The sequence below is a fragment of the Rhineura floridana genome, chromosome 3, assembly GCF_030035675.1.
Source record: "Rhineura floridana isolate rRhiFlo1 chromosome 3, rRhiFlo1.hap2, whole genome shotgun sequence".
Classification (NCBI taxonomy): domain Eukaryota; kingdom Metazoa; phylum Chordata; class Lepidosauria; order Squamata; family Rhineuridae; genus Rhineura; species Rhineura floridana.
In genome coordinates, this window is record NC_084482.1 from 12,159,031 (window position 1) to 12,170,351 (window position 11,321).

General features: G+C 41.7%; 1 protein-coding gene across 1 annotated transcript in view; it reads left to right on the plus strand.

The window, feature by feature from the left end:
• Positions 1–3,008, plus strand: part of DSN1 (DSN1 component of MIS12 kinetochore complex) — a 46,320-nt gene extending 43,312 nt beyond the window's left edge. Inside the window, exon 12 of the mRNA XM_061614479.1 lies at positions 733–3,008. Coding sequence (XP_061470463.1) covers positions 733–830 — 98 coding nt within the window. The 3' untranslated portion in view covers positions 831–3,008. The remainder of the gene's footprint in view (positions 1–732) is intronic.
• Positions 3,009–11,321: the final 8,313 nt, after the last annotated feature.

Consider the following 11,321-nt stretch of genomic DNA (forward strand, 5'->3'; position numbering starts at 1 on the left):
ACGCGCTTCATACCAGCCCAATATCTCAGTAACCTGTCCATTGTTAGATACAGGAAAGCCTTTACTATGGCGAGATTCAACGTAATGCCGTCAGCTCTCCTCGAGGGCAGATTTCGTGGAGTCCCACGCGCAGCTAGGCTGTGCCCGTGTGGGATCGGAGAAGTCGAGACTATTACGCATATGCTCTTACATTGTACTTTTTATCAAAACATTTGTTCTTTTAGCATCACTCCTATCGTCCAAATGTTTCCTGGTCATGATCCTCTATTTTATACTAATTTTTTGCTACAAGATCTCTACCCACAAATCACATATATTGTTGCTAGATTCTGTGCCATGGCTATCACAACTCGTAGAACAATGATAACTCAAATGTCTACATGAGAGACCCGGCATTGGAATGTCTATTTTAGTTTGTCTTAATAATGGTTTTAAACGTTGTGTGATGATTTTGTATTGGCCTTCGGCTGTAATAAAATCCATTCATTCATTTTTCTAATTGATTCTTACTCATAATGTTTATGTTTAAGAGAATACTTTATTTTTCTGTTGATTATGCTGTTTTGGATGTCTAATTTATATTTGACCTGTATCTGTAATGTTTTCTTTTAATATTTTGTGATGTTTTGTTTGAAGTTTTAATTTAGTTGTAAACTGCTTTAAGATTTTTTTCTCCCAAAACATAAAGCGGTATAGAAATGACTTAAATAAACATTCTTGTTTCAATTTCAGCATCAAGGACATTCCAGAGATTGGAACATTCCCCAGCACGGAAACTGCTCAGACTTCCCCAGACAAAGCCACCCATGGTTCAGCCTCCAGAGGGGTAGAGACAGCTGCATTCTTCCTGATGCAAGACCACTGCTGCTGCCCAGTTCTCAACATGATGCCTGCTGTGGTCTCCCCCCCCCTTTTTCTCTTCTATCTACACTTTAGGGGCAATGGTATTCTTGCCCTGCAACTTAACAGAGTGGGGCATATGGAAAATATTTTCTGTCCTATTGGTCAGATCCTTGCCTGACATTAATAATTCCATTCTATCAACCAAATAGGAAGAAAATGGTCCCCATCCCCCAATTTCAATAAAGCACAGTGCACCCATGCTGTATGATAACATTTTTTTCTAGCAACAGTGCTGATTCCATAGGAGGGGGAAAGTTGTATCTAGCTCTCATTTTTCCTCTTGTAACTCCAATTTTGACCTGATGGATAAGAACTCAGCTTGTTCGGCCTTGAAACGTGTGATAATAGCTGCAGATCACTGCTTTCTTTGTGTATGCATATAATGATGGAGAATTTTTCTCCATTGGGATCTTTTGCAGGGGGTCCTTAAAAAAAAAAATTGAGGACACAGGCTTGAAGCAAAAAGGTAGGCCTTTATTCTTTACAAGCATATGCAGGGTCAGCCTCCCAGAAACATCCAGGAGAGACTGCACTGAGACACTGTGTGCAAGCTCTTTTATAGTGTACAATTACAGCATGTGACAGTGATTCACCAATCTCACGAGTTCCTGCCCACATAACATTACAGTTCCTCCTCTCTATAATCGTTCCAAACCAATCAGAAAATATTAGGTAACTCCAGTGCTGATTCCAAGATTCTGTCCATCTCATTAATATCACCATTGTCCACTTTGACTAATGAATTTTGGGACTAGCTGAGACTAGTTTCTGCCACACACTTGCATTCTGCTATTGTGAATGTTCTTTCATGCATCTCTGTACTTTCATTGCTCTCATCGACCACCCTGACCCTACACCTGGAGATATTTGAACAGGTTCCTTGAGTTAAGTTTGCCCCAACTTAGAGTGCTTGGGAATGTATGAGCACCCCCAATTCTATTCCTTTGCTATAGGGGTTCTTATGTCCTTATACTTTCTCAGAAATCCCATTTCTAATGGTAAAATTCTGAACTGTAGAGGAAAGGTTATAATTAAGGAGCTGGAAGTTCACTTAGTTAAGAAATACACTGGGAAATTCCAAATCCAGCTCCTGTTTCTCAGTCTCAGAGAAAATGGAAAAGGCAAGCTACCTTTACTCCCTTTTCACCATGAAAAACACACTTTCTAATGCTGTAACACACTGGATTATTTTAAAATCATTATAAAATCATACTGTTTGTCTCATTATAACTTCTATACATGTTTCATAATTTCTCCCCTGGATGGAGTTCTTGCTCTACACAAGAAACTTATCTCCTTGGATCAAAACCAATTATCATATTAATCACTGCTTACCAGTTATATGCTGATTGAGTTTATACAATAGACTAATTAATCACTTGTCAGTCATGCACTGGCCGAATTTGGCACCGGACGAATTTGGCAAGGAAACAGGAGATCACTGTGACCATGCCTGGTTTGCTCACAGATCCTGATTGAGGCCTATGGAAATTCTCTGTGAGCCTGAATCTCAGGGCCTCAATAGGCCTGCAGTTCAATGCTTAACTCCTTATGATTATAAAACATATACCTTCTTAATATCTATGATTATATATGTGTGGATATATAAAATTCCCCATTAATAACATGATGCCAAGAGTTTAGCCACAGAACCAAAAGTGGACAAAACTGTTCAGTACTCTCTCTCCCTCTTCATTCAACTTCATAAATTCACAGGCACAAATATCCATGTGGTCAATAACCACAGACAGCTTAAAAATGGGTCATGGCACTTAGGTTGCTGAAGACAGCAGGAAGCAGACTTCTCCTATGAGTACCGGTGAAAGGAAGGAAGAGGAGAACAAACACGAACCAGCAACAACAGTCTTTCTTGTCTCTGCATGTGTGTGTGTGGGGGGGGGTCTCTCAGTTTGGTTCCTATGCTTTGTGAGCATTTTTGCACCCTTGTTTAATTCCACTCTCTTCCTAAGATGTTGATTTGGTGTTGCATGGTAACTGGCCTTTTGTAGCCCCATTCACAGTCGCATTTAAGTAAACAGGCCTATTGTGTAGCCTTGGCTTGCTAGTACTATCAGTGGCTATTACAGGGTATGATGTCCTTTTATTTTTTTAAGGAAGGAAACTAAATTGTGATTCAGAAAACATCTTTTTTACAATTAAAAACAAAGCCCTTGAGCACAAAGATAGTATGCAATATTTTCTATTGTTTTAAATTTTTAAATTGTGTTTTAAATTGTTTTTTAAAAAGATGTATTTTAAATTGTATTTGTTTTTAGTTACTGTAAACAGCCCAGAGAGCTTCGGCTATGGGGCAGTATACAAGTATAATAAATAAATAAATTTTGCAAATCTATCCATAGCTCTTAGAAGCTATGTTCTTATTCTTTTTGTCACTAGCATTTTGGTGTTCTAGCTACCATTTTAAAATAAACATTTTACTTGCAGATGATGTGAAATTCTCAGCTGGACTGCATTGTGGCCTTTGTTAAAGTTCTAGTGAAACAGCCTTCCTTCTTTAATTGAAAAATACAAAGACCTGTATTGGTACGATGATGGAGCTTGGTTGTTTTCAATAGGGGTGAGCAGAAAAATGTCCTGAATGTGCCACATCCAGGATACTTTCCCCTCTCCTCCCTCCTGAGGCCTTCCTCTGCTATATTATGTAGAGAGTCTCGAAATTGAAGCATTTTATGGCTATATCGTGAAGGGCAGAGGGATGCTTAGGCCCAGTGACCAAGTATGGCCCTCTAGGCCTCTTGGTTTGGCCTCAGAACTCTCCTTGGACCACACCCCTCACTGGCCCTGCTTTGTGGCGTGAGAGCTTTTGCCTAGCTGGAATATTATTTATTACATTTATATACCACCCTATAGCCGAAGCTCTCTGGGCGGTTTACAGCTTAGATGGGTTAAAAATAAGCACAGTAGAACCTCACTATAAAGCAGGGGTGGGGGGACAAAGGACGCACCCGCGTTACAGGGCTTCTGTGTATGAAAGCTGCAATCTAAGCAGTATTTCACTCCAGGGACATCGTCGTGAGGTATTTCCGAATCTGCGGTTCAGCAAGCAACATTATCGCGAGGTCTCTTATTATATGGCATAAATTGTGGCCTTATATAACACTGCCAGTTTCATGACTACCAACCTGTAGTTTTCAACAGTTCCCTCAGTACTGTGAGGGAAGAACACGATTAAACAGTTGTACACTGCCTTTCCATTCCCCATCAGAAGAAAATCTCAAGGCAGCCAACATCACTGTATAAAAGCAGCCAATTATATAAAAACAAGCAGCTGAGGTTGTGGTCCATGTACCTGGGAATAAACCTCACTCAACTCAGTGAAGCATATTTCTGTGTAGACATGCATAGGTTTGAACTAAAAAAAAGAGCGGCAGAAGACAAAAATATAATCAGGCAGCAGTTGGGCCAAAAGCCTGCGAAAGCAGAAATGTTTTTACTTGGCAGCCAGACATCATCAGAGAAGTCTCCCAGGGCAGGAGAGTTCAAACGCTGAGTGCAGCAACAGAAGAAGACCCTTTCACGTGTTTCCACCAACCGTGCCTCAGAAGGTGATGGGACCCACTCATCTAAGCGGACAGGCAGAATCATATGATAATTATATGATAATTCCCCTTGTTTACCTGGATGGAGGACAGAGGGGTGTGCGAGTGTGTGTAGAAGCTAGCCTATGTACAGAGGTAGTATTTACATTCATTGCTCCACTTACTTTTGCCTCTGCCCCTGCCTACCATTGGCATGTGGCCCTCGGAAGGGTGACCAGAAGGTAATGTGGACCTCTGCCTGAAAAATATTCCCCATCCCTGCATATAGGAACAGCCTCATGGCATATTCACTTTCAGTTGTCAGGGCCTTCAGCAGGTAAATTCTCCGTTTTCCTTTGTGTGTGTGTGTGTGTTTCTTTTCAGTGACTTGTTTTGCAGTGATACAGGAACGTCCTTTGCCTCAGCTGGTCTCAACCATAGGCTTAACTGATAAACACACAGCCTGAGTTTGATTTCTTCAGACCTGTTCTCTCTGCCACCTGCCACTCGCTCTAACTGTCATCAGTATCTGCAAACTCACCATCTTCCTTAGTTTTTTGCATTCATTTTATTACCTTTTTAACTTCACAGGCATTATACTCAAGAGTCAGTTCTCTCGTGTGTGGGGTGGACTGAATGAACAGCATACGTTGGCAAACCACGCTGCTGTTCTCAGTACACTATCTCTCAAGACATTGCGATCTGACCAGTGGAAAAACAGGATGTGGTTAACTTTATGGCTGTAAACGATACTGACATCTGTAGTGGTTAAATAACTGCCTGCATATTGCCACGTAGATAATGCTGTTGTACTATGTATGTACGTGATGTTATACAATAGTTAAAGGTCATAGGCTGTTTATGGAGAGAAAATAATCCACGCCTCCAAGCGGAGGTAAAATAAAAGCGGAGACGAGAATTACGAGGGGAGCTCCGAAATTGAACTCTGGTCTCACCGTGTCTCACTGTGTCGTGATATCTACATCTGGTGACCCCGACGTGATTCAGAACAAACACCCTCGTACCCACTGGCAGGATCAGCCAACGGTGCACCTCAGCGTACAGCTCCCATTCGTGAGTATGGGGGGGGAATTGTCAGCTCAGCAGAAGGTTCATGCACAAGAGCTACAAAAAATTTTAAAACAGGATACCTCAGCTTTTATAAGTCGTTCTCACATTGAATCATTGTTAAAAACAATTCAATGTCAATGTCCATGGTATCCAGAGCAAGGATCACTACGTCAGTCAGATTGGATAAAGATAGGGAGAAAATTACATGAAGAACCAAGAGCACCTATTCACCATCTCTTATTATGGCAAAAGTGTGCTGAGGCCATTAGTCATTTAGGGATAAAAGAGACATCGCTGTTTGCCAATTCTGACCAGAAAACTCCTCTTTATCCCCAACTTTCTTTACCTACACCTGAAAAGGATATTGAGAAATTTGTAAATGCTCCTCCATATAGCCCTCCAGTCCAACAAGAACAGGTTACTGGGAAGGTTAAAGCAGCCATAGCTCAGGCTGCAGCCTCAGGATTATTATCTATGGAAGAAATGGGAGACTGGGAGGGTACAATTTCAGCTTTTCCCGTTACATATCAGCCAGATCCTAATAATGCTAATAATCGCATAGCAACTTGGACAGCTCTTCCGTTTTCTGTTATTAGAGAAATAAATAAGGCAGTAAGAGAATATGGGATTACGGCTAATTATGTACAAGGGATGTTGGAAGGAGTAGCTACTGGATATAACATGATCCCTCAAGATTGGAAGGATCTCTTTAGGATGATTTTGACTCCTTCGCAATATGTAGTTTGGGACCAAGAATTTAGACATGCTGCTATAGCAGCTGGGGATGCTAATATCATTCCCGAGCAAATTTATGGGTCAGGTAATTTTGCTACCATAGCACAACAAGGGGTATTGCCTGAAGCCGCATTTCATCGAACTGCTGAGTGTATACAGAAAGCATTTAAAAAGGTGCCTGCTGGGAAAGAACCCTTACGTTCTTTTACGAATGTACGGCAGCAAGCAACAGAGCCCTATTTTCAGTTTGTTGACCGTTTGAAAGAGGCTCTGACACGGCAGGTTGATAACCCTCAGGCACAAGGGGAATTATTGTTAAAATTAGCTTACGAGAATTCTAACACAGACTGTAAAAAGATTTTGAAAAACATTATTCATAGACCGCAATATGAATTGGGAGACATGATTCAAGCTTGTGCAGAGGTAGGTACACATGTTCATGCCATGACATTGTTAGCTGGGGCATTAAGACAGGGTAACAAACCTACAGGCAATTGTTTTAATTGTCAAAAGCCTGGTCATTTCAGAAGGGAATGTCGGGCTCCTGGCGGAGGAGCATTTAAAGGTGGGGGCACTGTTACAAACCGGCCAAAGAAAATCTGTCCGAAATGTAAAAAGGGTTATCATTGGGCTAATCAGTGTCGTTCAGCTCCCACTACCAATACCAATGTGTCTTCCCGTCCTATTGAGGGAAACTGAACTTGGGGCAGGCTTCCAGCCCCGAATCTCAAGGAAGTGTACCCACCCCTGCTACTCAAGGAAGCGCTGGAATTGATTTAATACATGCAGAGTCAAAAGATGTTCCTTTGCCTGGAGCAGTTCTTTTAATGCCTACCACACTCACTGGCCCTTTACCAGAAGGCACCGTAGGCCTTGTACTACCGCGATCCTCTGCTTCCAAGAATAATATAATGGTGGTACCTGGTGTTATTGATTCTGATTATCAGGGAATTATTTATATTCAGTATTGGAGTCACCTTCCCCTTCAGATGAAGAAGGGAGATTCTTTTGCGCAACTATTGTTATTGCCATATCGTCTTTTCACATCGAACACTTCCTCCCAAAAACGTACTGGTGGATTCGGATCTACAAGGACGAAATCGCCGAGTGTGAGTATTTCAGGTAATCCTTTCCATCCACAGGTAGCTGCAGTACTGGCAGAAGTGACCAGGGAGAAACCGGTTCGTAAGTATTGTTTAAACAATGTTATTTTTGAAGGTATTATAGATTCTGGGGCAGATGTCACAGTAATTGCTGAACATAACTGGCCATCCTCTTGGCCAGTAGAAGTGGCCCCTTCTGTGTGGGGAGTGGGCGGAGCTCAGGATTCAAAACGGAGTAAGGATTGGATACAAGTTGTTGCTCTTGATGGTGATCGTATAGCCCACATTCGCCCTTGTATTTTGGACATTTCAGTAAATCTGTGGGGAAGGGATTTACTGGAGCAATTCCAGACCACCATTGTTATTAATGATTAGCCAACAAAAGGCAGCTCTTCCTTTACAATGGAAGACAGACATACCCATTTGGGTAGAACAATGGCCCTTACCCAAAGAAAAATTAGAAGCTCTGCACCAACTGGTAAAGGAGCAACTGGAAGCTGATCATATAGCAGAAAGTAATAGCCCTTATAACACCCCAGTGTTTGTGATTAAAAAGAAATCTGGAAAGTGGAGGCTCTTACATGATTTACGAGAAATAAATAAATTAATTGTGCCCATGGGTCCGCTACAATGTGGGACGCCTAATCCAAATTTAATTCCATATGACTATTCCTTAGCTATTATAGCTACAACGTTAAAAGCTATTTGGGTGGATCGACAAATATTGAATAAACCACTGATTTTATTTGTTTTATTTGATGGAAGCCAACTTTTTGCTGCACTCACTCAGGAGTCAGGCTCCAATGCTACACATATAATAGAGTGGCTTTATTTAGCCCATACACCAAAGTCATCTATCACAACTTTGCCAATGCAAGCAGCAGAAATAATCCAAAAAGCACGATTACGATCAAGGCAATTATTAGGTATCGATCCGGTTGAAATTTCGTTGCCTCTTAAACTTTACACATGGGAAAATGCTGTTGCGCTTTCTGATGACCTTCAATGGGCTTTAGTCTCTTATTTGGGCACAATTTCATGTCGTTCCTCATCAGATCCACGGCTTCAAATTACACAAAAAATTCCTATCCAGTTTCAATCTGTAATCAGTTTACAACCCTTACCTGCGGTCACGGTCTATACTGATGGCAGTCCAACTAGAGGGGTTGTTGCATGGCACGAGCAGGGGGTTTGGAAGACAATTTTCACCTTACCCCAAACTTCCGCTCAGAGATCTGAGTTGGCCGCTGTTAGTATGGCGCTGTTGACTTTTGCAGATCAGGAGGTTAACATTATTACCGATAGTCTTTATGTTAAGAATGTTGTACTTGCATTACCCGGTAGTTATGTCTCTCCCATGCTGGACACTAATCTACTTGCTCTTATGCTTACACTTCAAAAACTCATACATACTCGGTCTTGTCGATTTGCTATATTTCATATTCGCAGTCATCAACCTTTCCCAGGATTGTTAACAGAAGGTAATCAATATGCCGATCAGGCTCTTCGTGCCCTCCTTTGCACACCCATAGAAAGTCATGCCCTTCATCATCAAAATGCTAAAGCACTCCAGAAGCAATTCCATCTTACTGCCCAGGAAGCCTCTGCCATTATTCAACAATGTCCCCAATGCACACAGTTAACTCTATCCCCAGAACCAGGAGTGAACCCACGAGGTCTCATAGTTAACCAGTTGTGGCAAATGGATGTTACACATTTTCCTACTTTCTCCCCATGGAAGTATTTGCATGTTACAGTAGATACATATTCCGGATACATATGGGTAACTCCTCAGAAAGGGGAAAAAACTAAGAATGTTATTAATCATGTCATTCGTTCTATTGCCATCATGGGCCAACCTCAGACGATAAAAACTGATAATGGTCCTGCATATGTTTCACAGCAATTTGCACAGTTTTGCACTAAGTGGTCCATTACACATTTGTTTGGTATTCCTTATAATTCTACAGGTCAAGCTGTCGTCGAACGTACCAATCGTACCCTTAAAGAGCATTTGCTTAAACAAAAACAAAAAGGAGGAGTACCACTGGGATTGGCCACCAAAGAGGAGTGGCTGGCACAAGTGTTGTTTACCATTAATCATTTAAATTTGTCTCAATCTCCCAATACTCATTTTTCCTTTTCTACTCGAGCGCAGCGGCATTTTCAGCAGTCGGAGTCTCTACCTGCCCCGCGGGTGCAGTTTCGGCAACTACCAAATCCAGAGTGGAAAGGCCCAGTTCCGCTTATAACGTGGGGTCGAGGTTACGCGGCTGTGTCTACGCCTGACGGTCCTGTGTGGGTACCTGCTAGGTGTATCCGGCCCTGGAAAGACGATGTCCTGGCACGATAATCTTAAGAATCCCATCCCTAATTTTTCTCTGCAACTTCAGGATACTGGGATGTCTTCCAGGAAGCGTGGTCGGAATGTTCCGCAACCTCCCGTGACTTGGGGCCAAATAAAGAACTTAGCAACACAAGCAGAAAAAGCAATGGAACAAGCCGGGGTGGACAAGACAACTGAGAATACCATTCTTGCTTTAATTGCGTCTTTAAATACAAATTCTATTTTTGTACTTTGCATTTGTTGGATTTTAGGAAGCGCCGGGGCTGACAGGTTGGGGCAGGAGTTGGGGATGCGGTTTCAACACAATATCTGGGTTCAGTTAGCAAGAATGACAAATGTGAGTGACTTTTGCATGACTGAACATGTACAGGAAATGGGTATGTTGGGAACATGTTTAATACCCGTATGCAAAGCACCTGGGGATATTGGGAACATTACAGGACTTGGGCGGTTCATGAATACTTCAGAGATTAAATATCATACTGTTTCGAATTGGGGAACTCCAACCTTCCAGCTGCCTGTTAATGCTTTTCAATTATTTACATCACATGTTGCAAATTCCATTAATAATACGTGTGCTCGGATGGTTAATTGTAGTCGACATAAGGTGCAGAAGGGATGTCTAAAGGTTGGGAGACCCACATGGAATTGTACACAGCACATTAACATATCCAGTATGTACGGACACATTCCTTTACCAGGTGGATGGTTTTGGACATGTGGAGAAACCACTTTTAATTATGTTCCCGCTAATATTTCTGATACCATCTGTTGCCTGAGTCGACTGGTTCCCATTTTCCTTCATAAAAGGGAGTTGCTAGCCCAACGTAGGAAAAGAGAAGCTGTTGCCATGCCGGCTGATTGTAATGACAAGGTGGAATTGCTTAATAAAGCAGAAAGTGTATCACTAGCCATCTCCCTTGTTGGACTTCCTGCATTGGCAGTAAGTAACAGCAATCAATTACATAAATTAGCCTGTAATTATGTTAAGATGATAAATGCCACCTCTCGAGCCATTGCTTTGTTAAATGAAGAGCAGGGTATATTAAGACAAGCTATCTTGGATAATCGTGCAGCTATAGATTACCTGCTATTACAACATCAGTTGGGGTGCGAAACTATAAAGAATATGTGCTGTTTTAATTTAACTGACAACAGTTTTGAAATCAGAACACAGGTAAAAAACTTGAAGGATCTAGCTAATAACATTTTGCAGGACGCCCCTACAACTTGGTGGCAGTGGCTTTGGAGTTGGCTGCCCACTGGATGGCTAAGTCAGATTCTTAGATATGCTATTCTTTTACTCATTTTAAGTATAGGCTTATGCTGTTTTTTACAATACCTTTTCCAGACGTGTACACCTGTTGCTCCGCGACCATTACGTAGTAATTACTTTTTGCTAAAAAATAAAAAAGGGGGAGATGTGGGGTGGACTGAATGAACAGCATACGTTGGCAAACCACGCTGCTGTTCTCAGTACACTATCTCTCAAGACATTGCGATCTGACCAGTGGAAAAACAGGATGTGGTTAACTTTATGGCTGTAAACGATACTGACATCTGTAGTGGTTAAATAACTGCCTGCATATTGCCACGTAGATAATGCTGTTGTACTATGTATGT